Below are 27,139 nucleotides of genomic sequence, written 5' to 3'. Positions count from 1 at the left end.
ACTTGGATTAGTACCTGCTGATAGGACACAACTGTTTATATCGAAAAGACATCTGAAGGTGCTAATAACGCAAACTTCAATAAAACCGTTGAGAAGAACTACTGATGTTTAGAAAGCAGCATTACACATCTGAGGGGAAAAATTAGAAACGATCAAGTATGTGATAAAAACCAAACTCCTGCTCAAACGAAAGTCAAACCAGCAACACCACCACTTCTCCTGCCTCCCACACCAACTGCGACACTGAGCAACGATCCCACGTTCAACTCCCCGAGGCAAGAACCACCACCACACAGTGCGTTGTCGAACGAAGCTGTGCCTTTCTTGTAATCAAACCTCCCTAGGCGGGACGGAGCTGAACGTGGCGGTGAAATGGCAGAGCAGCAGCAGAGGGAAGCGTCACAGAAAAAGGGTAGTCATTGGAACTCACCGGGGGAGCGGCGGGGTCCTCCCCGAGTAGCGGTGCGGGCTCGTCGGGCAGCGGGCGGGCCGGGATGGTGTCGCAGCAGCTGGCGCCCGAGAAGCGGAGTTGGCTCTTGCGCGAGTCGGCCGTGAGCGACACCTCGTGCGAGTAGGAGTGCAGGAAGGCGCGGACGCCGTCGATGCCCACGAAGTGCGAGGCCGGCACGCCGCGCAAGGCGCCGCTGCCCGCCGCCAACAGCTGCGAGCGGCGCCAGCGCCGCAAGCGCAGCGCCAACAGTAGCAGCAAGAAGGCGAGGAAGAGGCAGGACACGGCCGCCACGGCCAGTACCAGCCAGCGCGTCAGGCTGCCGGCCGGCTCGCCCGGCGCCGCCGCCGATGCCGCGCTGCCCAGCTCCGCCAGCAGCTCGGCCACGCTCTCGGCCAGCACCACCGTCAGCGTGGCCGTGGCCGACAGCGCCGGCCGCCCGTGGTCCTTCACCACCACCACCAGGCTCTGCCGCGCCGCGTCGCGGGCCAGCGGGAAGCGCGCCGTGCGCACCTCGCCGCTGTGCAGCCCCACGCGGAACAGCCCCGGCTCCGTCGCCTTGGCCAGCTCGTACGACAGCCACGCGTTCTGTCCCGCATCCGCGTCCACTGCCACCACTTTGGCCACCACCGCCCCGGGCTCTGCGGAGCGCGGTGCCAGCTCCACGCCCGTCCAGCCCGCGCCCGCCGCAAGCGGCGCCGCCGGCGGGTACAGCACCTGCGGTGCGTTGTCGTTCTCGTCCACAATCACCAGCCGCACCGACACGTTGCTGCTCAGCGTCGGCGCGCCGCCGTCCTCTGCCCGCACCCACAGCTCCACCTCGCGCACCTCCTCGTAGTCGAACGAGCGCAGCGCGTACAGCGCGCCCGTCTCCGCCTCCACCGACACGTACGACGACAGCGGCGCGCCCCGCACACGCCCCTCCCCCAGCCGGTACCGCACGTGCGCGTTCTGCCCCCAGTCCGCGTCCCACGCCCGCACCCTCAGCACCAGCGCGCCCGCCGCGTTGTTCTCGGGCAGACGGGCGCTGTAGCGCGCCTCCGCGAACACCGGAGCGTTGTCGTTCACGTCCAGCACTCGCAGCCACAGGACCGCGCTGCTCCACAGCGCCGGCGACCCACCGTCCGCCGCCCGCACCGTCACATTGTACTCCGACACCTGCTCCCGGTCCAGTTCCCGACTCGTCACCACGCGGTAGTAATTAACAAACGATCTCTCCAGATGGAATGGGAGACTCTCGGCGATGCTGCACCGCACCTCGCCGTTCGCCCCCGAGTCCCGGTCCTTCACTTGCAGGAGGGCCACCACTGTCCCCGACGGGGCATCTTCAGAGATCTCGTTCAATGCAGATCGCACTGAAATCTCGGGTGCGTTGTCATTTATGTCTATTACTACAATCGAAACTTTCGCCGTGTCGAAAAGCTCTCCTCCGTCCCGTGCCTGCACCTCCAATTCATGTGAAGAGATCTCTTCAAAGTCCATTTCATCCTTAAGGGATATTTCACCTGTCTCAGAGTTAAGAAGGAAAATCTGTGATGCTCGGATTGACATTTTATGGAAATTGAATTTCACATCACCGTTAACCCCCTCGTCATCGTCGGTGGCCGTGAGGGTGACGAGAGTGGAGCCCACGGGCATGTCTTCCGGCACACGCACCGTATACTCTGCCTGGCTGAACACGGGCGCGTTGTCGTTGGCGTCCAGCACCGCCACGCGGATCCGCGCCGTGCCCGTCCGTGCCGGCTCGCCGCCGTCGCTCGCCCTCAGCACCAGCTCGTGAAACGCCGCCTCCTCCCGGTCCAGTGCCTTTGTCAGCACCAGTTCGGGACGCTGATCCCCTCCGGGGCCCGCCTGCACAGCCAGCGAGAAGTGCTCGTCGCCGCTTAGCTCGTAGCTCTGCACAGAATTTGATCCCGAATCCAGGTCGTGAGCCTCGGGCAGGGGAAACCGTGACCCTGGGGCTGTCATCTCGCTCATTCTCAGTTCTTTTTCTGTCTCTTGGAAGCTGGGGGCGTTGTCGTTAATGTCCGTGATCTCCACTTCGATTCCATAAATGTTCATCTCTCCCTCTACTATCACCTCACAGTGCAGTACGCACTGCTGCGCACTCTCGCAGAGCTGCTCTCTGTCTATCCTCTCCGCCGTCACTAAATGTCCCGTTTTCCCGTGCAGGGCGAAATACTGCGTCCTACCTTCGGAGATAATGCGGACGCCGTGGTCGATGAGCGCCGGCAGCTGCAGCCCCAGATCCTTGGCAACGTCGCCCACGAACGAGCCCTTCGGTATCTCCTCGGGAACCGAGTAGCGCAACTGCCCCCACGCCGTCTCCCACGTCGCCACCAGCATGCCCAGCAGCAGGGCTCGCTCCCGCCAGCCCCAGCGCCTCCCCGCCGCCCACATCTCCGCCGCGGTCCCGCCGGCACCGCAGCAACAACGGCAACTCCTCGCCACCGCCCGCTCCGGCTCTGTCTCGCCGCTCCCGGCTGCAGCCGCCGGTCCCTCCACCTCGCTGCAGCACGGCTCCGCACCGTGGGGACGCTCGCAGACCACCCGGCTGCCGAGACAGCCAGCGAGCGAGCGAGCCGGGCCGCAGCGGGCGGGGCTGCCGGCAGCGCTCCGGTCTTCCTCTCGCTCCTCCTCGGTCAACAGCGGCGCCCGCAGCCTCCTCCGGGCACTGCAGCCACCGAGCGCTGCCCAGCGCTGCCCGCCCGGCCTCTCCCACGGAAGAGTGGCCACGGAGACATCGCCTCTCTCCAGCCGTCATCACCCGCTTCGGGTTTTCTCCAGACGAGATATTCCTTGATCGTTGATGTGAACACAAGGAGGAAATACGAGACCTCATGTGGTTGATTCATTTCAATCGGACGGGAAAGCTCATCCATGAGGGTTATTTATGTAAAGCAAAACATGACGTGTAGAATCTTACGAGTCTTATCCCAGCAGCGCGAAAGCATAATCTCTTCCCCGAGGTTTTTTAGCAGTCGTGCTTGTATTTCGCTTCTGTCACCTATCAAAAGTGAGTCATGCAGCCCCATTAGTTCCCCTACACCCCGATCAATAGAGGAAAGCAGTAATGAAGATACTCCCTTAAATAGACACCTGCTATTTCCTTATCGGGTTTTCTCTAAGCCGTGCTTTTCAGCGGTGCCTGTTGGATTCCTTTAGTTTGGAAAAAACTTCCAAGATCATTGGGTCCAACCATTAACCTAATACTGTCAAGTTCACCACTAAATCACATCCCTAACCACTACATCTACGTCTTTTAAATATGTCCAGAGACTGTGGCTCCACCACTCCCTGGGCAGCCTGTTCCAATGCCTGACCACACTTTTCAGTGAATAATTTTCCTAATATCCAATCTAAACCTCCCCTGGCAAACCCTGGGGTATTTCTTCTTTTCCTAGCTCTTGTACTTCGGAAAAAAGACGAATCACCGTGACGCTGCAACCTCCTTTCAGGTAGTTGTAGAGAACGATATGGTCTACCCTCAGCTTCATTTTCTCTAGGTTAAACAACCCAAGTTTCCTCAGCTGTTCCTCAGCAGACCTGTGCGCCAGACCCGTTACCAGCTTTGTTGTTCTGTTTTGGACGTCATCAATGTCTTTATCGTAGTGAGAGGCCCAAAATTGAACACAGTATTATTATATTACACAATATTATTATATTATGTTACTGAATACAGTGTTATTTCTTCTGCACGGGCAAAGTTACTTGTTAATGATGATATATATATAAAGTAAAATATTTCATCTTATTTTGATGTGCCGAATATTACGGTCTTTCCCTATTTGTACAAAACCATAATTCCCGCCATGAATGGTTGTAGTGGTCATGCTTGAATGGCTGATACAAGGACAGCAAAAGAAAACTGGTTCTGAAGTACAAAATGTGATAGTCACAGTCCCGGATAACAAGATATATCAGGCTCATTAACCCACGTGGCAGAAACACTTCTTTAAATACTTAGTACGGAACACGATCGATTTTATCCACTCCATCACTTGGCCAGAACACCTACTCTCCTCAAACTGCAGTGGAAATTGCGTTGCGAGTACAGCAAGAAGAATAGCACATACATGTGCCTCGCATTACCAAATGGGGAGTCATTACAACATTACGAGAAAGTGATTTTGTTCAACTTCTTTTTACGCGCCTCTTAACTCGATATTGGTCTGTTTTCAACAGGATTACTGAACTGGACGAGAGCAATTGAATTGAACTGTTGGTGCAGCTATAGATAAAGTGAACAATACTGTAAGAAACATGTAGAGCTGCATAACATTAACTACGCAGATCATGTTCAAGTACATCGGTTTGGGAAAAAGATAATGAGGAAGAAAACAACTCTAACACCAACCGTTCACCAGGTTTTTCGTCATGCAGGATCATTAATTTAGAGCATGTCTAGCCCATACAAGTGTTGTAATCAACACCTCTCAGCTGAACCCGAACCTGTAAACACCGAAGAAACAAAAAGTGACGTTTGCTGTGAATGGGAGAGGAATACCCAGATCTTTCATTTCTTCACGGAGACAAGGACTAATACTCCCCATTCACACCACTCGGGAAAACCCAGGGGACACAAGACGAAAATTAAGAAAATCTCAAGAGAAAACGGCGAAAGATCGCGAGCTTACAGACCTGCGGTGCATCGGGGTCGGCGGGCGGCTCTCCCGCCGCGGCGTTGCTGCTCAGGCTCCGCTTCCCGCTGGGCTCCCCGCCCAGAAGCTCCTCCGCGAGCAGGCTGGGCAGCGGCGGCGGCAGCCAAGCGGCCTCGGCCACGGCGCGGCCCGGCGCCACGCACAGGTTGTAGGAGTAGGGCAAGGTGCCCTCGCAGAAGTCGGCCGGGAAGGCGGCGCCGGCCACGGACAAGCGCTGCGCGCCCAGGCAGCGCAGGACGGCGAACGGTCCGGCCCGGCGCAGCCGCGCCAGCACGGCCAGCGCCACGCTCAACAGGAACAGGGCGGACAGCAGCGCCAGAGCCAACACCAGGTAGAACTGCAGCTCCGCCGGCGAGTCGGCGTTCGCCGCCCGCTCGCTCAGCTCCGGCAGCGCCTCCTGCAAGCTCTCGGCCAGCACCACGTGCAGCGTGGCCGTGGCCGACAGCGCCGGCTGCCCGTGGTCCTTCACCACGGCCACCAGTCGCTGCTTGGTCGCGTCCCTCTCCGACACGGCCCGCGCCGTGCGCACCTCGCCGCTGTGCAGCCCCACGCGGAACAGCGCCGGCTCCGTCGCCTGCACCAGCTCGTACGACAGCCACGCGTTGCGCCCCGCGTCCGCGTCCACCGCCACCACCTTGGCTACCAGGTACCCGGCTTCGGCCGAACGCGGCACAACCTCGAACGGTTCCAACGCCGGCGCCGACCCCGGCACTCTCTCACCCTCGCCCGTCGCCGGCCAGAGCACCCGCGGCGCATTGTCGTTGCGGTCCAGCACGAAGACGCGCACCGTCGCCGTCGAGCTCCGCGCCGGCTCCCCGCCGTCCTGCGCCCGCACGACCACGGCGAACTCGCGGCACTGCTCGTAGTCGAAGGAGCGCTGCGCGTACAGCGCGCCGCTCCGCGCCTCCACCGACACGTACGCCGCCGCGTCCACGCTGCCGCCCTCCAACCAGTAGCTCACGCGCCCGTTGGCGCCCGCGTCCGCGTCCCGCGCAAGCACGCGCAGCACCGGCGCGCCCGCCGCGTTGTTCTCCGCCACGTAGGCGCTGTAGGCGGCCTCCTCGAACACCGGCGCGTTGTCGTTCACGTCCGACACCTCTAGCACCAGCGCCGTGCTGCTCGACAGCGCCGGCCGGCCCCGGTCCCTGGCAACCACCGTCACCCGGTGCTCGGCCGCCTGCTCCCGGTCCAGCGCGCTCGCCGTCACCACCTTGTACGAGCCGCCCGACGACGACACGAGCGACAGCGGCGCGTCACCCGACAGCTGGCAAAACACCTCCCCGTTCTCGTCGGAGTCCCGGTCCCGCACTTTCACCAGCGCCACCACCGTGCCGGCCGGCGCGTCCTCGGGCACCGGGCTCGACACGGACGTCAGTTTCACTTCGGGCGCGTTGTCGTTCACGTCTAGCACCTCCACCTCCACTTCGCAGTGTGCCACCAGACCGCCCCCGTCCCTCGCCTCCACCAATAGCGTGTAGCCTCGCGTGTCCTCGAAGTCCAACGTTTCCTCCAGTATGATGGTCCCTCTCTGTGCGTCCACCACGAATTTCTTAAGCACCTTGGCAGGCATTTTTCCGAAGCCATACGTGATGCGGGCGTAGGTACCGGCATCCGCGTCGGAGGCGGAGACGTTCAGTATAGTCGAGCCCGGCGGCGTGTCCTCCCGCAAACTCGCGCGGTACCGGTCCTGCGCGAACACGGGCGCGTTGTCGTTGGCGTCGGTGACGTTGATGCAGAGCTGGGCGGTGCCGCTCCGGGGCGGGTCGCCGCCGTCCAGCGCCGTCAGCACCAGACGCAGGCTCGGCTCGCGCTCCCGGTCCAGCGCGCGGCGCAGCACCAGCTCCGCGAACTTGCTGCCGTCCGGACTCTCCTTCACCTCCACCGCGAAGTACCCGTTGGCCTCCAGCTCGTAGCCCTGCAGAGAGTTGCTGCCCACGTCCGCGTCTTCTGCCTTACCCAAGGCAAAACGGGCGCCGGGAGAAGTCAATTCGTTGATCTCCAGCTGGAAATTGTCTTGAAGGAAGTTCGGCAGGTTGTCGTTGACGTCCTGAATAGCCACCTCGACGTGGAAAACGTTGAGAGGGCTCTGCACCAGCACCTCGAAGCTGACGGAGCAGGACGCCGCCTCGCCGCACATCTCCTCCCGGTCCAGCCTCTCGCTCACGTACAGGTTTCCGTTCTCCCCGCTCACCGTGAAATATTGCTTCTCCGCGCTGAGCCTCAGCTTCCGTGCCGGTAGGTCCCCCGGGCTCAGCCCCAGGTCCCGCGCCAGCGGCCCCACCAGCGAGCCTTTGCCCAGCTCCTCGGGGATGGTGTAGAGGAGCCGCTTCGCCGTCGCCCGCCAGCACAAGCCCAGCAGCAAAGCGGGCAACAGCACCCGCCCGCCTGCTCGCCGCCGCCTCTGTCCGCTCGCCATTCTCGGCAGTGCTCGCCGCGCTCCTCCCTCCTGCCGCTGCTCTGTCTCCTTTCAGCCCCTCTTCCAAAAAGCGCAGGGGCCGACGAAGGGCAGCGAGCAATGTGAGCGCCGGCTCGGACGCCGCTGCTCCCCAGTCCGCGCCGCCTTTCGCCGCTGCTGCCCGTGCCGCTGCTACTCTGGCCGGCGCTGGGCGAGCGAGCAGCCTGCCGGGGCAGGATGCTGCGGCGGCTCTGGCTCCAGCACCGCTCCGCCTCGGCCAACAGCGGCACCCGGCGGCGCCGCGACGACACCGCAGCCGCCTGATGGCCGCGCTCCTGGGGACCTGGGCTCCTCAACAGGGTTTGGTGCCTGCACTCGCCTTCCGGGTCTCACTTTCATTAGAATTAAGCAGCTAGATAATCAAGATAATATTGTGTAGCTACAGGAGACCTTTTTAGCACTCTGTAAGGTATTTTTAATTCTACTTTCCTTACTTACGAGAAATAGCTAGGAAAAATATATATATATTGGAGAAATCAATACACAATCGAAGCAAAAGGAAGCAAAATTAATTTCAATCCTTTCAGTCATGGCCTGACAAGGGTTTCATCTTCCTTTTGGTCATAAGGTCACCATAGGTCTCCCCAGAGCCTTCCCTTCTCCAGGCACCTCAACAACTCTTTTACAGTTCAATGAATTTTCTGGCCCTCCTCTGTACTCACATGTTTTTTGTTCTCCAGGCCCCAGAGATGGATGCAGTACTTCAAGTGCACATTGCCAGTTCATGTCCCATTTGTCTCCCACAAGTATTCCCAAGTTATTCTCTGCAAGGATGCCCTGAATGTGTGCCTAAGGGAGTAACCATGACTAGCAGGAAAATGACCATTTCTTTTTCTATGTCCCACTCCTGCCAAAAGAGCTCCCCTAAATCTTCTCTCCAATCCTACACAACTTGCATGTTTGACTTTGACTCTCAGAAGACACAGAAATATAGCATGAGAGGATAATGCACTGCCATCACACCAAGAAGTGAGGTGTATTCATCTGCTCCCCACCATTCTGAGAAAATAACAAAAGGATTCTAAAGCACATGAATGATAAATGGCTGAAGTAAAACAAGAGCAGTCATCCAAGAGAGACTGGATCATGAAACAAATACCTTAGAGACAATTTCTCCTCTTTTATCAAATGCACTGTTCTACAGAAATGAAACTTGTACTTGAAGTTACGCTATCATCTACTCTTCCTACCAAAAAACAGAACACAAAGGTACGCTCATATCTCCTGCTTTCCACCCCCGCTGCACCATGAGCAAGAGGCACTAAAACCCAATAAATTGATAAATGGGGATATGTACCTACTTAAAAATAAACCTACATACACAGAAGACCAGGGAAAAGACCAAAATCAGAGAAGCAACTCAAGAAAGGTTTAAAAGGAAAGTGTTGTCAGAGAAACTCACTGGGAGGATGTCTTAGTGTTCACTGCAGACATGGAAATTTGTCCCTGAGAGCACCTGTAAATTGTTAATATCTAAAGCTGCAAGTGCAACCCTAACATCTTGCTCTGGCCTACATATGAAGAAATACTCATCGGCTCTCCATAATTATTTTATACTAAGTAGCCTCTTCACCTCCCGTAAATGTGAAGCTGTAAGTTTAAATATCTTATCATTGGCCTCCTTCTCAAGCTAAGAAAGAAATTATCTTTTAGCTTCTGCTTCCTTCCCCTTACACCTAACACTCTGTCTTAGGTGGCTGAAGGAAGTATTTGCTGCAAAACAACACCCACAGTTTCAAATGCAATAGTACTGAACAGAAATGAGGAAAATGAACCGCAACCTTCCAGTAAACAAAGGTCCAGAGAAAGTGTACCTACAAATGTGAAAGACTCTACACCTCAAAGATACAGGGAGATACAGATGGATAAAGAGGTTTTACACAGGACTCATTAGCTGTTCTTAGTTCTAGGTACGTACTTAAATAGCTTATTATCAGAGGACTACCATTGCCTTTCAGGACAGGGAATCCAGGATGACAGCATGAATAGTATAGGCATGAAATCACACCGTAGGCCAGGTAAAAACATATGGACCCACCCCTCTTCCTGGTTGGAATCCAGTCTCTCACTCTTCTTGCTCTGCATTCACAACCTTCGGGTGCACCATGGATAATATGCAACTTTTGTCTCTATGTTGGCCACAGGTGAAAGAGCATTTAATTCAGCAACATTTTGGGGAAACAGTGATCTAGGAAAGTCTTTGTCTTGGCAGCCAAACACTTTCACTATATAGGTGGAAAGTACCTCCCTAGCCTGACAATTTTAACAGATCTCTACTTTTAAAGACTGTCAGTCACAATGTAGGCCTGATTTTAGAACATGAGAAGAAATAGGGAGGGAATGGGAAATACACAGAAGTGAGGGAATCATAGCTTAATGTTTCAGACTATGTCAATGGTAGTAGGTACATGAGAAGGATAACTAGTTGGTTAAAATGTACATGGGAGGATCACACAGGAGTTTACACCAAAGACCATAACCACAGTTCCCCAAGTAATTTGTGAGAATGATAGGAAAAGGAAAATGCACAGGACCACAACTGTGGTTCCCATTTAACAAGTAGGAGAAATGGAACACTTATACCTCCCTTTTAGACATTTCAGCCTATGCCACAGCGAACTCTTCCACCTGCCCTGTCTCTGCACAGGGCAAATGCCTTTACATGCTCCAACATCACACAACAAGGAAGAAAACTTTGCAGACAGACACCATCAAAGAAATGTTGCACCTACAACTTCTCCTGATGAATAATAAGGATCACAACATAGATGCACACATGAAGACTTCTCTGCTCATTGTGTTCATTAAAAGAAACATAAAATGCTTTGAAGGGCATAAGCAATACGTAGTTCAGTTAAAGGCTTAGTAATCAGTATCAGCTCAAAACATCACCATTCTTCCTCAGCCATGGGCAATTTGGAAGAGAGATGACTCTGCAACTGTTAATACAATGTTTACCTCTATGCCAAATGTCTACCATTTGTAGGAAAATCTGTACTGATCATGATAGTGCAAAAAATTAGTATCTTCCTTGTACATACTTTAAATAGGAAGCCACATACCCACAAATTCCTAAAAAAAATACCCTCCCATCCCCTAAATTCACAGCAATTTTAAGGCAAAAAAACCCATCAAGAGTTACTTCATTAGCCCAAGAGCCATTTTAACATTGGAAGGCTGGTCAAGGCTTGGAAAGGCTTAATAAAAACAATGTGAAACTCTACATCTCAGTCTTATAAGCTCATGTATCCAGAAAAATTACATTTCACGCAGCAGTTACTACAAATGGTATCCCTGATTCATGTTTGTACTTCCTTGGCTATTACTTGGAAACCAGTTTCTCAGAAGAACGTCATCCCTTTTTGGGACATGAGAAAAGGTGTCTAAGTGTAAATGGCAGGAAAGTGTTCAGAGAAACTCACCGAGAGGGTGCTTTGGTCTTCATTGCAGGCCTTGAAATTCATCCCTGAGAGCACCTGGAAATCATTCACCTCTAAAGCTGAAAGTGCAACCCTAAAGGCCTCTGGATTACATAGGAAGAAATACTCATCAGCTCTCAGTATTTTTTTTCAGTATCTGTCCTCCTCATCTCCCACAAAAATGAAGCTATGAGTGTAAAGGCCTTAAAATGGGCCTTGTTCTCAAGCTCAGTCTTCTGAGAAATTACACCAGATTCTCTTTCAGCTTCTGCTTCATTTTCCTAATAACTAAAATTCTCTCTTAAGTGGTTGAAGGAAGTATTTGCTGCAAAACAACACCCACAGTTTCAAAAGCAAAAGCACTGTCCAGAAACTGAGAAAAAGAAGCAGAGCCCTCCAGGAAACAAAGGTCTGAAGAAAGTGTAGCTACAAATATGAAGGAACTCTACATTTCAAAGTTAAAGGGAGATAGAGATGGATAAAGAGGTTTCACACAGCAATCGTAAGCTGTTCTCCCCATGTGCCGTATTTCTATGTACATACTTACACTACAAATATGAAGAAATTCTGCATCATAAAGTTACAGGGAGATACAAATGTGTAAACTAGGTTTCCAAGAGGAATCACAAGCTGTTCTACCTGTGCATCATAGCTCTAGGTACGCACTTAAGCTCAAATATTTTCTTACCAGAGCACTACCATTGCCTTGCAGGACAGCAAAGCTAGGATCACAACACGAATGGCACAGGCACGAAACCAAACCATTGCCCAGTTAAAACCACATAGAACCACATCTTTTCGTAAGTGGATCCCACCATCTTACTCTCCTTGCTCTGCATTCCAAAACTTTGATTACACCATAGACAATATCCAACTTTTGCCTCTGTGTTGGCCAAAGAGCATTTCATTTGGCAACATTTTGTGGCAGCTGAACACCTTCAAGTTATGGATGGAAACTGCTCCTGCAGTCTGATGATTTTAACAGATCTCTACTTCAAGCACTAACAGCCAACTGAGGCCCCGTTTTAGAACATAAGAAGAAACACTGAAGAAATGTGAAACCTACAGAAACGAAGGAATGAAAGGTTAGCATTTCAGAGTATGTCAGCTGTAGCAGGTATACAAGAAGGGTTTTTAATTGGTAAAATGTACATGGGAGGATCACAGAGGAGTTTATACCAAAGACCATAGCCACAGTTCTCCAGGTCATTTCTTTGGACAATAAGAAATGGAAAATGCCCAGGAACACAACCATGGGCCCCATTTAACAACTAGGAGAAAATGCATATTTACACCTCACTTTTAGACATTACAACTACACCACAGCGAGCTGTGCCACTTACCTTGTCTCTCTGCAGACTGAATGTTCCAGTGTACTCCAACATTAAAAAGGGAAGATAACTTTGCAAATAGAAACCACTGAAACAAATGTTGTACATGCAACTTCTCCTTATGGAGACCAAGAATCACAACGTGGATGTATGCATGGAGACTCCCTACCCATCACACTAATTTCAAGAAAATAAAATGCTCTAAAGGGCATATACAACATGCAGCTCAATTAAAGACTCAGTCATCAATGTCAGCACAAAACGTGATCATGTATATGGGCAATTTGGACAAGATGTGACTCTGCAACTGTTATTGAAATGTTTGTCTCTATATCCAATGATTACGAATTCACAGGAAAATCTGGATTGGACATGACATTGGACAGTGTATAAAATGAGTACCTTCCTCGCACCTACTTTAAAAGGCCCAAATCCAGAAATTCCAGACAAAAATACACTCCCATCCCCTACATTCACACCACTTCTAAGGCTGAAAAAACATCAGCAGTTACTTCATGGCAGCAAGAGCTGCCATCAGAGGGTTGGTTGATGCTGGGAAAAGCAGCCAGGGTGAAACCCAGCATCAGTCTCACAAGCACATGTATCTAGAAAAAGGACATTTCACACAGCAATTAGGAGAAATAGTCTTCCTCAGTCACATTTGCACTTCCATGGCTACTACTTGCAGACCAGTTTGTCAGAAGATTGTCATCCCCTTTCAGGGTGGGGGAAAAAGGCTCTAGTGTAAGTGGCAGAGGCCTTGGCACTAGGTATGATATTGAAGCACTGTCCAGAAACATGGAGCACACAACCCCCTCTTTACCTGCTTCCAGGCCAGTCTCTTGCTGATCCTGTGCTGACTTCCCACCATGTATATGTGACAAATAAAGGCATTACTTCCCGTGATTTTTCAGACACATGATCAGACACACAGAGACCCATCTTTGTCTCATCATGGCAAGCAATCCAAGCCTTTAAATACTATTGACAGGGAACACTGTGCAACAAGAAAGAACACTGTTGAAACAAGATGAGGCCAGTCCAAGCAATGTGATATTCAAAACTAAGCCATCTTCAGACCCATTTCTAGAAGGTCAGTAATAAGCCCTATTAGTCAGCAAAACACATGCCAGGTATCCATCAGTCTCTTCAAACACTTCACAGCATGCGAATCTCTCATTCTTGTTCATCATTTGCACGTAGACTCCACTTAATGAAAACCTGCACAGACATCTTCTCCTTACTATGGATAACATTTGACTTTACAGGATGTGTAAAAGACAAACGAGCATTTCTTCCAGTGTCATTTTCGGGAAACAGGTCTATGGAAGTCTTTATCTTTACAGCTGTAAACATGAAAGACACATACGGGAAACTCAGGCAAATGTAACAGATGTGATCTTCCACATATTGTCAGGGAAAAATGCCCAAATTCAGACCATTACAAAATACAAGGCAAGGAGGGAAGGGATCAGAACATACATTTTCATACTATGGCTTTTAGAGAAGATTCATAATTCGGCTATTTAGTAAAGAATGAAGACCCTTTTGCTTCTACGCATTTATGATTAGTGCTTCACTAAACCATTCGCAGCTACAAAATTTAATTCGTACATAATTAAGCTATTCGTTAACTAAACACGGTAACACGCAAGAAGAAGAAATTCACATTGCAAGATACTGCAGATCGGCACTGAACAGGAAAAGGAACAAATCAGATTTCTTGTGTCCTCCAACAGCCTCCAACACACAGGTATCACGACCTTGTCTTCAACAATTTCGATTATGTTCTTTGACCGAGATAATTTTCGGCACTTCTCATTAAACAGCCAGTTGCTCAGACCATTTCTCTCTAAAGTGCACCAGGATTACCTCATGGGCTACACAAACGTGAAATTATGCTAAGATGAAGCTACTTTGACTTCTGACTACAGTTCACAGAACAAACAACAAGTGTATAAAAGAAAACGGGAAGTTGTCCTCCAGGAGAAGACTGTGTCAGTCAACAGCGTATAACAGGGTAAAGACGCTATAAAACACATCTTGATTTTATTCAGAGCGGGCCAATAAGAGCAGACCCACTTCTGCTGCCAACCACACCAACGGTAACATTGAACAAAGATCCCAAGTTCACCTCCACGGAGCAAGAGCCACCAGCACACAGCGCGCTGCTGAACGAAGCTTTGCCTTCCCTGTAACCAAACCTTCCTACGCGGGACGCAGCAGAACGAGGCGGGGAAAGGGCAGAGAAGCAGCAGAAGGAAGCATCGCGATCATTGCGAAGGGCGGTCATTGGAATTCACCGGGGGAGCGGCAGGGTCCTCCCCGAGCAGCGGCGCGGAGAAAGGGCAGTATGGACCAACACAGAGACATTTGTTTTCTCATCCACATTATCAAGGAAAAATAGAAAGGCTGAGAACAGCAGAAACGATGAGCAACTCAGTTCTACACGGAAGCCTTAATGTTGCCTATTAAGACACTCTAATCTTACTCAAGCACACGTGCTGTCGGAAAGACATCTGACTCTGCTAATAACGCAAAATTCCATTTGCTAATAACTCAATACAACAATTAAAATAATATTACACATCCAAGGGGGCAAAACGAGAAATGACCTGACGCCTAAAACAGGCAAAAAGCCCCGCTTTAACGAAATTAAAGATAACAGCAATCCCAATTCTTCTGACTCTCACACACGGAGTGACGTTGAGTGACGATCCCACGCTCATCTCCCCAGAGCAATAGCCACCAGCCCACAGCGCGTTGCCGGACGAAGCTTGCTTTCCGTGTAAGCAAAGCTCCATACGCAGGACGCAGCAGAACGCGGCGGGGAAAAGGCACAGAAATAGTAAAAGGGAAGCGTCGCAGGGAAAGGACGGCCACTGGAACTCACCGAAGGAGCGGCGGGGTCCTCCCCGAGCAGCGGAGCGGGCTCGCCGGGCGGCGGGCGGGCCGGGATGGTGTCGCAGCAGCTGGCGCCCGAGAAGCGGAGCTGGCTCTTGCGCGAGTCGGCCGTGAGCGACACCTCGTGCGAGTAGGAGTGCAGGAAGGCGCGGACGCCGTCGATGCCCACGAAGTGCGAGGCCGGCACGCCGCGGAGGGCACCGCTGCCCGCCGCCAACAGCTGCGAGCGGCGCCAGCGCCGCAGGCGCAGCGCCAGCAGTAGCAGCAGGAAGGCGAGGAAGAGGCAGGACACGACCGCCACGGCCAGCACCAGCCAGCGCGTCAGGCTGCCGGCCGGCTCGCCCGGCGCCGCCGCCGATGCCGCGCTGCCCAGCTCCGCCAGCAGCTCGGCCACGCTCTCGGCCAGCACCACCGTCAGCGTGGCCGTGGCCGACAGCGCCGGCCGCCCGTGGTCCTTCACCACCACCACCAGGCTCTGCCGCGCCGCGTCGCGGGCCAGCGGGAAGCGCGCCGTGCGCACCTCGCCGCTGTGCAGCCCCACGCGGAACAGCCCCGGCTCCGTCGCCTTGGCCAGCTCGTACGACAGCCACGCGTTTTGCCCCGCGTCCGCGTCCACCGCCACCACCTTGGCCACCAGCGCCCCGGGCTCCGCCGAGCGCGGCGCCAGCTCCACGCCCGCCCAGCCCGCGCCCGCCGCAAGCGGCGCCGCCGGCGGGTACAGCACCTGCGGCGCGTTGTCGTTCTCGTCCACGATCACCAGCCGCACCGACACGTTACTACTCAGCGCCGGCGCGCCGCCGTCCTCTGCCCACACCCACAGCTCCACCTCGCGCACCTCCTCGTAGTCGAACGAGCGCAGCGCGTACAGCGCGCCCGTCTCCGCCTCCACCGACACGTACGACGACAGCGGCGCGCCCCGCACACGCCCCTCCCCCAGCCGGTACCGCACGCGCGCGTTCTGCCCCCAGTCCGCGTCCCACGCCCGCATCCTCAGCACCAGTGCGCCCGCCGCGTTGTTCTCGGGCAGACGGGCGCTGTAGCGCGCCTCCGCGAACACCGGCGCGTTGTCGTTCACGTCCAGCACCCGCAGCCACAGCACCGCGCTGCTCCACAGCGCCGGCGACCCGCCGTCCGCCGCCCGCACCGTCACGTTGTACTCTGACACTTGCTCTCGGTCCAGCTCCCGAGCCGTCACCACACGGTAGTAGTTCTCAAACGACTTCTCTAGACGGAACGGGATCTTCTCAGAGATGCTGCACCCCACCTCGCCGTTCGGCCCCGAGTCCCTGTCCTGCACGTGCAGCAGGGCCACCACGGTCCCTGACGGGGCGTCCTCAGAGATTTCTTTCAGCACCGACCTAATCGATATCTTGGGCACGTTGTCGTTGACGTCTGTCACTGTGATCGTGACTTTCGCCGTGTCGAAAAGCTCTCCGCCGTCCCGTGCCTGCACCTCCAGTTCGTAAGTGTCACCTTCCTCGAAGTCCAGGTTACGCACCAGAGTGATCCTTCCCGTCTCCACGTCCAGATGGAAAATCTCTGATATCATGTCCGTAGCCTTGTTCAGTGAGTATTTCACGAGCCCGTTCAGACCCTCGTCGGGGTCGGTGGCCGTGACGGTGACGAGAGTGGAGCCAACGGGCACGTCCTCCGGCACACGCACCGTGTACTCCGCCTGGCTGAACACGGGCGCGTTGTCGTTGGCGTCCAGCACCGCCACGCGGATCCGCGCCGTGCCCGTCCGCGCCGGCTCGCCGCCGTCGCTCGCCCTCAGCACCAGCTCGTGAAACGCCGCCTCTTCTCGGTCCAGCGCCTTCGCCAGCACCAGCTCGGGACGCTGATCCCCGCCGGGACCCGTCTGCACGGCCAGCGAGAAGTGCTCGTCGCCGCTTAGCTCGTAGCTCTGAACAGAATTCGTTCCCGAGTCCGGATCGAGAGCCTTGGGCAGGGGAAACCGCGATCCTGGGGCTGTCGTCTCGCTCATTCTCTCCTCCACCTCAGCTTCCTTAAAGCTGGGGGAATTGTCGTTAATGTCCGTGATCTCCACTTCGATTCCGTGAACTTCCATTTTTCCCTCCAGTAGCAACTCACAGCGGAGCACACATTTCTCCGCCAGCCGGCACAGCTGCTCTCTGTCTATCCTCTCCGCCGTCAATAAATGTCCCTTCTTCTTGTGCAGCGCGAAATATTGCGTCCCACCATCGGAGACAACGCGGACTTCACCTTCTCCGAGTGCTGGTAGCTGCAGCCTCAGCTCCTTGGCAACGTCGCCCACGTACGAGCCCTTCGGCATCTCCTCGGGAATCGAGTAGCGCAGCTGCCCCCACGCCAACTCCCACGCCGCCAGCAGCGCGCCCCACAGCAGGGTTCGCTCCCGCCGACCCCAGCGCCTCCCCGCCGCCCACATCTCCGCCGCGGTCCCACCGGCACCGCACCAACAACGGCAGCTCCTCACCCCCGCCTCCTGCTTAAGCACCTTTCGGACGCTCCCGGTCGCTGCCGCCGGCCCCTCCACCTCGCTGCAGCACGGCTCCAAACCACGGGGACGCTCGCAGACCGCCCGGCCCGCCGAGACAGCGAGCGAGCCGGACCGCAGCGGGCGGGGCTGCCTGCATCGCTCCGGCCTTCCTCTCGCTCCTGCTCGGTCAACAGCGGCGCCCGCAGCCTCCTCCCGGCACTGCAGGCACCGAGCGCTGCCCAGTGGTCCACAACCAGAAGAAAGGCAGAGGCCTCCTGTTGTTTTGTTATTTCTAGCGCAGGGAAAAATTTTTTTCTTTAAAATGGCGGCCTTCTGTAAATTAGAGACAGATTCTTTCTCAGTGTGACGTGTAGACTGCTATGAGGCCTAACCCATTAGTCTGAAAGCACAATCTCCTGCAATTATTGCACAGCTTTTGGTATCAGTGGACTTCGAATGATTTTTCTCTCACCTTTTACGCAGGCTAATACAGCATCATATTGGAACGTTTCCAGCCAGATTTTTGCAATCGTGACCAACACAAGGCAGTACAAGGCAGTGATTAATATCCTTCTTCAAAAGCAGTTCCTTTTCTCTTGATCTTGTCACTTTTCAGCTGTATATCGGAGGCTGCTCTGTATCAGCCTCAATTGCTCCCCGTATTCCAACAGGTTTTGTTATAATCTTATACTACAGGTCGCACTTACAGTTAGGAGTTGTTGTTCCATTCTAGAGTAATTAATCAGCAGGCAGCAATACACACGTAAAGACAAAAAAAAATTAATAAACAAATAAATAAAACTAGCATAAAGCAAACGTTTCCTGTTAAACAAAGTAAAACCATTTGAGAATAAGAGGATACAAGCACCTCTCTAGGAAAAGACATATCAGAAACAGAAAAAAAAAAAAAAGAAAGGGAACAGAAATTAAGATGACAGCCTAACCTATAACGTTACCATTCCTCCAATGGCCTTCCCTCAAAAGATGGGAAGGTACACAGCAGAGGCAAAGAATAATCTGTAACTTCTCCACCACTGGAGTCACATGCACTTTCCTTTGGGAGTCCATCACCGAGGAAGCATTAAAATAAAGGGCTTTTGTTTAGTTCTCAACCAGCTCCAAGTACATAACTTCGGGTAAAACAAATAGGAAAGAAAAATCTTCAACACCAAGTGTCAACCCCATTTTCCCGACCCCACTGTGTAGAACTAGTGGATCTCATTGTAGAGTCAGGATCCACCATTCACCGTTACTGACATTTCAGACAACATAAGCTTCGTAATCGAAAACTGTCAGCTGAACCTGAGCCTGCGACTGACAATGGACCAAGTAGTGCCAACACCTACTTCGCATTCTGAATGGAAAGGGTTAATATTGTTCCTTCTTTCATACCTTCATGGACACATAAATCAACACTTCCGATCCATATCACACAGGGAAACCGGGGAGAAACAGGAAGGAGGCACAGAAAGGATCTCGATCAACCAATACTTACGCATACTATTTTATACAGCACATATTGTGGACTCAAAAATTCTCAGCTGAATCTGAATGCACGATGAACTAAGGGTGTCGAAAATAATTGCCTTATGGACGACCAACATCAGCAGAGCTCCCACAAATCTACAATTTTGTTCAGCGAATGATAATAGTAATAAATACATACATTTCAATAACCAATCCAAAAGGCTCATGAACACTGTTCCCATGCAACAGATTTCAGAGCAGAACGGAGCAGTCATGCTTGATTGACTTTATCCTCAGCCTTTCTGCAGACCAAAAGAGCACCATGGAGTAAGGGAACCACTCATGAAGTCAGAACGGTCAGTCCCTGGATCATGCAGTATAGGGATTCCCAAACGCTTACCCGTACCACAAGGCAGCAATTAAGATTCCCCCCTCAAAAAGAGAGTCTACCCTTCTCTCTTGATTTTGTTACTTCTCACCTCAACATCGAGGCTGGTCTGATTCATAGTCCATTTCTCCCCTTTCTCCAAACACCATTTCGAATTTTTTAATAACAAACTTACACTACATGCTGTGCTTACACCTAGGACTTAGTGCTCCCTCCTAGAGTAAGTCAGCAGCAGGCAGAGGTGCATATGCATTCTTTATAGGGGAGATCATCAACAACAACAAAAAAAAAAAAAGCAAAAAAAAAAAAAGGAAGATCTCAAGCAACATCATCAAATTGATGGAACATGATACATAAATTTAGGGTTTGGATAGTTAATACGCAATTACTTGGAAAAATCATGCCTGCACAATATTTATCCATCCCATTAATGCTGTCATTTCAGCAGCAACCTTATTCCAAAATATAAGAAAGCACAGGGAGGAAGAGGGAAACATTCAGCAGGGAGGAACTAATTGTAAGTTCACAATTCATGGAGTTAAACACACCTTTCCTTTAGGAAGACACTGGTTTTGCATCCAGTTATCAAGCAAGTTCAAACACATGGATTTGGGAAAACAGAGAAGATGAAGGAAAATTCTCTAACACAGGGGGTCCATCACATATCTCATAATGTAAACTCAATTACCGCGTTCCAAACTTATATGAGAATTGTACTCAACACCCCTCAGACGAACCTGTATCCGTGATCGATGCAGAAACATGAAATGACACCATTACCTGCCTACCATGATTCGGAGGGTGACACCCCGATCATTCATTTTTTCAGGGAGACGCGGAAAAGCGCTCCCCATTTTCACCACTCGGAGAAAAAGCCCAGAGGAACAGGAAAGAAGGTTAAGAATACTTCAACGAAAATACCGAGAGAGCGCGGACTCACCGACCTGCGGTGCGTCGCGGTCGGCGGGCGGCTCTCCCGCGCCGGTGATGCTGCTCGGGCTTTTCTTCCCGCTGGGCTCCCCGCCCAGAAGCTCCTCCGCGGGCAGGTTGGGCAGCGGCGGCGGCAGCCAAGCGGCCTCGGCCACGGCGCGGCCCGAAGCCACGCACAGGTTGTAGGAGTAGGGCAAGGTGCCCTCGCAGAAGTCGGCCGGGAAGGCGGCGCCGGCCACGGACAAGCGCTGCGCGCCCAGGCAGCGCAGGACGGCGGGCGGCCCGGCCCGGCGCAGACGCACCAGCACGGCCAGCGCCACGCTCAACAGGAACAGGGAGGACAGCAGCGCCAGCGCCAGCACCAGGTAGAACTGCAGCTCCGCCGGCGAGTCGGTGCCCGCCGACCGCTCGCTCAGCTCCGGCAGCGCCTCCTGCAAGCTCTCGGCCAGCACCACGTGCAGCGTGGCCGTGGCCGACAGCGCCGGCTGCCCGTGGTCCTTCACCACGGCCACCAGCCGCTGCTTGGCCGCGTCCCTCTCCGACACGGCCCGCGCCGTGCGCACCTCGCCGCTGTGCAGCCCCACGCGGAACAGCGCCGGCTCCGTCGCCTGCACCAACTCGTACGACAGCCACGCGTTGCGCCCCGCGTCCGCGTCCACCGCCACCACCTTGGCCACCAGGTACCCGGCGTCGGCCGAGCGCGGCACCACCTCGAACGGTTCCAACGCCGGCGGCGCTCCCGGCACTCTCTCACCCTCGCCCGTCGCCGGCCAGAGCACCCGCGGCGCGTTGTCGTTGCGGTCCAGCACGAAGACGCGTACCGTCGCCGTCGAGCTCCGCGCCGGCTCCCCGCCGTCCTGCGCCCGCACGACCACGGCGAACTCGCGGCACTGCTCGTAGTCGAAGGAACGCTGCGCGTACAGCGCGCCGCTCCGCGCCTCCACCGACACGTACGTCGCCGCGTCCGCCGCACTCGCGCGGTCGCCCGCCAGCCAGTAGCTCACGCTCCCGTTGGCGCCCGCGTCCGCGTCCCGCGCGAGCACACGCAGTATCGGCGCGCCTGCCGCGTTATTCTCTGCCACGTAGGCGCTGTAGGCGGCCTCCTCGAACACCGGCGCGTTATCGTTCACGTCCGACACCTCCAGCACCAGTGCCGTGCTGCTCGACAGCGCCGGTCGGCCCCGGTCCCTGGCCACCACCGTCACCCGGTGCTCGGCCGCCTGCTCTCGGTCCAGTGCGCTCGACGTCACCACCTTATATGAGCCGCCCGACGACGACACGAGTGACAGAGGCGCATCGCCCGACAGCTCGCACGACACCTCCCCGTTCTCCCCGGAGTCCATGTCCCGCGCTTTCAGAAGCGCCACCACCGTGCCGATCGGGGCGTCCTCGGGCACCGGGCTCGACACCGACAGAATCGTGATTTCAGGGACGTTGTCATTCTCGTCCGTGATGTTTATGTGCACTTCGCAGTGACCCGTGAAACCGCCGCCGTCCCTCGCCTCCAAGCCGAAGTTGTATTTGCTCTTCTCCTCGAAATCGAGGGGTCCCGCTGTCCTGATCTCGCCGCTCTCACTGTCGACATTGAACAACGCGCGGACGCCGTCCGGGACGTTGCCGAAGGAGTACGAGACTCGCCCGTTCGAGCCCGCGTCGGCATCCGTGGCACGGACCCGGAGCACCAGCGATCCCGCTGGCACGTTCTCCCGCACTCGCGCCTCGTATACACTCTCGCTGAACACGGGCGCGTTGTCGTTTGCGTCTGTCACGTTGATGCGAACCTGAACAGTCCCGGACCTCACCGGGTCCCCTCCATCCACGGCTGTCAGTACCAGCTGGAAGGAGCTCTGTTTCTCCCTGTCCAACGCTCTCTCCAGCACTAATTCTGGCTGCTTTTTTCGACCCCTGCTCTCCTTCACGGCCAGAGTGAAGGCCGGGTTGTCAGTGAGCTGGTAAGTCAGCAACGAGTTGCTGCCCACGTCCGCGTCTCGAGCCATCTCCAGTGGAAAACGTGCCCCGGGCAGGATCCATTCGCCGATCTCGAGGTCCAGAGCAGCCTTGCTGAAGGCCGGGGAGTTGTCATTGACGTCCTGGATGACCACCTCGACGAGGAAAATGTTGAGTGGGTTCTGCACCAGCGCCTCGAAGCTGACGGAGCAGGTCGCAGACTCGCCGCACACCTCCTCCCTGTCCAGCCTCTCGCTCACGTACAGGTTCCCATTCTCCCCGCTCACCGTGAAGTATTGCTTGACCGCGCTGAGCCTCAGCTTGCGTGCCGGTAGGTCCGCCGGGCTCAGTCCCAGGTCCCGCGCCAGCGGCCCCACCAGCGAGCCTCTGCCCAGCTCCTCGGGGATGGTGTAGCGGAGCCGCTCCGCCGCCGCCAGCCAGCACAAGCCCAGCAACAACGCGGGCAGCAGCACTCGCCCGCCTACTCGCCGCCACCTCTGCCTCTGCCCGCCCGCCATTCTCAGCAGCGCTCGCCGCGCTCCTCCGTCCTACCGCTGCCCTCCCTCCTTTCAGCTCCTTTCCGCAAACAGCGCAGGGTCCTCCGGCGGGCAGCGAGCGATGTGGGCGCCGGCTCGGACGCCACTGCTCCCCAGTCCGCGCCGCCTCTCGCCACTGCTGCCCGTGCCGCTGCAGGTCTGGCCGGCACCGGGTGAGCGAGCAGCCTGCGGGGGCAGGACGCTGCGGCTGCTGCGGTTCCGGCTCCACCGCCGCTCCGCCTCGGCCAACAGCGACACCCGGAGGCGCCGCGACGCCACCGCAGCCGCCTGATGCCTCGCTCCCGGGAACCCGGGCACCTCAACAGGGTTTGGTTTCTGCATCCAGCTATAGGGTCTCACTGTCATTAGAATTAGGAAGTGCAGAAGCACTCAATTCTTAACTATTCATTTTGGCACTGCTGGCCGTCCAATAATGAACAGGATATGTGTAGCTGCAATAGAGTTTGAAAATATTACACTTGTCAATGACTTGTATCTCCTGTGGCCTGAGTTGGCATGAAAACTAAGAAGGAAATATGTGTGCCACAGCAATACAGTTGTTCCTCGTGCACAGTCAGAGGACTGAGGCAGACATCTGAAAAGATGTTTGATTAGACACTCTACAGCTTATGTGTATCAGTCATACCAGAGATATGGTTTGTCTAGAACCCATGAGAAAAGGGAATCTTGGTGATAAACACTGTGTAGAGTCTGAAAGAGTCAGCAGACTGGTTTGGGTAAAGCTGTGTGCCTAGTTGGAAGGCTAAGAGGCCGAGGGAAATTCTGTAAGATCCAGGTAATGTTCTTTCTCATTTTCCAAACTCACTCTATCATTTCATGGCAAACCTCAGGTTTTATTCTGATTTAGAAGAACTATTAACAGTGATAGAAAAACATGAAGCCTAAAGGTAGTGGATTTGAACTCGGGCCAATGTCACAGACAAAATGTACAGACCTGGCAAAGAAAAAGGAAATGCAAACCAGCATAGGATCTTTGCCCTGTGCACATCCTAACACTGACTCCTCTTCCATCTAGAAAAACCTTTAGTGTGACAACTTGGCGGAAACTCCAAAGCCTGCCATAAGAATTGATCTCCCATTTCTCTCTGTGTCCCTTCATCTGGCCAGCCCACCTAAGGACAGCCTGATCAGCTGGAAGCTTTTCAATTATTTCCGTTGATCAATATGCACAAGCAAAACCTTCACCTGACCTTACTGGGGCAGTTATATCAGTCCTGTAGTTTTCAGTTTCTTTGCCACAACTTTGCCTTAAAAACTCATCCCTTGAGCACCTGAGAAGTCACAGAGGCCTCAAGATGTAAGGTAGGCAATTCACAGTGACTAAGAGAGGCTGTTAGTTCTCTTTTGCCCCTACTGAATGACTTTACTAAGCTTGAGATCTTTCTTTTATCAGAACAACAAAACTCCCTGGCACCAAATCCAACCCAAGAAGACAAATCAAATACCTCCGACTGACCCACACGGGGCTGTTCATTCACTGCTGTGATACATCCAGGTCTGTGCAGTGTAGGAAGTCACACAGAATGGCACGTAGTCTTGTAGTCCCCAAAGATATAAGAACAAACCACAGGTAGGTGGGACTAGCCAGCAGGACACTACAGTCTGCACTGTGTTCCTGAGCTTGCCAGAGGCGTATCAGGGGTGGCTGCTGCTGTGCAATAATGCTCGCTCATCTTGTTTAATGCTTGTTAACCACTTTATGTAAGTAACAGGTAGGGGTGTAGGCAAGTGTTTTCCATTAAGCCCTTCTTGAAAGCAGACGCTCAAAGATCTTGGTCATTTCTGAATATTATGAAGTGAAACCAAAACCTCCAACTGGACCCTGTGAGGTAAATACTTGACTCCTGGAATGCCCAGGTGCTTTGCCACATCTCTGCCTTGAAAATTCATTTCCCAGAGCACCTGGAAGTCACTGAGGTCAGAACCTGCAAGGCCCTAAAGTCTTAATTGGAACTACACAGTTGGAGGGTTCACTTTTGGAAATTCATCAGTTTGAGTATTTGCTGCAAAAGAACACTCACAGTTTCAGATACAAAAGAACTGCATGCAAATGAAAACAATGAAGTAAGACCTTCCAGCAAACAATGCCTGAAGGATGAGAAAACGTATTTGTGACTTGGATAAAATTCTCCATCAAATCACTACAGGGAGATATACATGGCTAAAGGTTCCACACATTAATTATAAGGTGTTCTGCCCGTATGTGACTGTTGGGGAAACAGGGGTGTATCCAAGTCATTGTCTCAGCAGCTGAACACCTTAAAGGTATGGGTGGAAACTATCTGCCCAGTCTGACAATTTTAATGGATCTCTACTTTTACTGGCTATCAGCAAAGCTGAGGCCCAGTTTTAGAACATGAGAAGAAACATAGAAGGAACAGGAAACTTAGAGAAGTGAGGTTAATATTTCAGAGTGTGTCAGAGTAGATACACAAGAAGGGTACCTAGTTGTTAAGGTGTACATGGCAGATCACAGAGGAGTTTGCAGCAAAGACCATAGCCACAGTTCTCCAAGGGATTTCTTTAGACAATAAGAAAATGAAAATGCACAGAATCACAACCAGGGGACCAATTTAACAAGTAGGAGAAAAGGATCCTTTACACCTCCCTTTTAAACATTTCATAATATAGCACAGTGAATTCTTCTAACTGACCTGTCTCTTTGCAAACCAAATGCTTCAGTGTGTGCCACCATCACATGATAAAGAAAGTAACTTTGAAGACAGACACCGTTAAAGAAATGTTGCACATACAACTTCTGATGCAGAATGAGGATCGCAACATTTATGCATGCAGGGAGACTTCCTTGCTCACCACACTCATTTCAAGAAACAGAAAATGTTCTAAGGGCACAAGAAATATGCAGCTTAGTTGTTAGCATCAGCTCAAAACTCCATCATGCACATAAGCAGCTTAGAAGACATGTAACTCTGCAACCATTACTGCAATGTTTGCCTTTATGTCCAATGATTACCATTGATAAGAAAAGTTGTACTAGACATGACAGTGCATAAAATCAGTACCTTCCTTGCCCCAACTTGAAATAATAAGACCAAACCCAGAAATTCCTGAAGAAAATACACTCCCATTCCCTACATTCACAACACTTTAATGCTGATGAAACACCACCATTCACTTCATAGGAGCAAGAGCCATTAGTAATATCTGAAAGCTAGTCAAGGCTGGGGACAGCTTAATACAGCCAGGATGAAATTGTACATCACAGTCTTACAAGCACATGTATCTGGAAAAGGGACATTTCACACAGTAAATACTAGAAATAGTAGCCCGGAGTCACTTTTACACTCCCATGTCTATTACTTACAGAATAACTTGTCACAAGATTGTCATCCTCTTTCAGGGATGTGGGAAAAGGGCTGTAGTGTAAGTGGCAGAGGCCTTGGCACTGGACAGGACATTAAAGTACTACCCAGACAGATGGAGCACACAACCCTCTCTTCTCCCGCTTCCAGGCCACCGTCTTGCTGATCACGCACTGACTTTTCACCATGCGTATGTGACAAGAAAGGGCATTAATTCCAGTGATTTTTTCAGGTGCATGATCAAACACAAAGAGGCCCACCTATACCTCATCATGACAAGCAAGGCAAGCCTTCAAATACCATTCAAAGGGAACATCATGCCATAAGAAAGAACAGTGATGAACATACAGGAGGTCTGTCTGAGCAAGGTGATAATAAGACACCTTCAGACACATGTTCAGACTGTCAAAAACAAACCATGGGAATTGACAAAACACCCCCAAAACTCTCCTCAAACACTTCACAGATCATGTGGTTATCACCATTTGCACACACATTCCCCGTAATAGACAGCTGCGCAGACATCTTCTCCTTACCAGGGCTGATATTAGACTTCTCAGCATGTGTATGTCACAAGCAAGTTGATGCACCCCAGGAAACACAGTTGACCCTCTTGGCTGCCAGGGAACACTCTTGGCTCATGTTCAGCTTGCCATCGATGAGAACCCCCAATCCCTCTCCATAGAGCTGCTTTCCAGCACCTTGTCCCCCAGTCTGTATGTACAGCCAGGGTTGATGTGTCCCAGGTGCAAAATCTGGCACTTGCCCTTGTTGAGCTTCATGCAGCTGGTGATTGACCTGTTCTCCAATTTGTTCAGATCCCTCTGCAGGGCCTCTCTGACCTCATGAGT

At 53.1% G+C, this 27,139-nt stretch overlaps 2 protein-coding genes across 2 annotated transcripts in view; both read right to left on the bottom strand.

Moving 5' to 3' along the window:
• The window catches only part of LOC136107651 (uncharacterized), a 207,289-nt gene that overhangs the window by 135,979 nt on the left and 44,171 nt on the right, over window positions 1-27,139 (bottom strand). The window lies entirely within an intron of this gene.
• LOC136107989 (protocadherin gamma-A2-like) lies at window positions 341-3,241 on the bottom strand. The gene has a single exon (XM_065849430.2). The coding sequence runs from the start codon at window positions 2,846-2,848 to the stop codon at window positions 341-343; it is 2,508 nt and encodes an 835-aa protein (XP_065705502.1). The 5' UTR covers window positions 2,849-3,241.

Source organism: Patagioenas fasciata, chromosome 14, assembly GCF_037038585.1.
Source record: "Patagioenas fasciata isolate bPatFas1 chromosome 14, bPatFas1.hap1, whole genome shotgun sequence".
Classification (NCBI taxonomy): domain Eukaryota; kingdom Metazoa; phylum Chordata; class Aves; order Columbiformes; family Columbidae; genus Patagioenas; species Patagioenas fasciata.
Note: the sequence above shows the minus strand (reverse complement) of the source record. Positions and strands in the feature narration are given on the sequence as shown.

Coding starts and splice junctions, on each gene's coding strand:
- LOC136107989 (XM_065849430.2), bottom strand. CDS start 2,848: ATGTGGGCGGCGGGGAGGCGCTGGGGCTGGCGGGAGCGAGCCCTGCTG.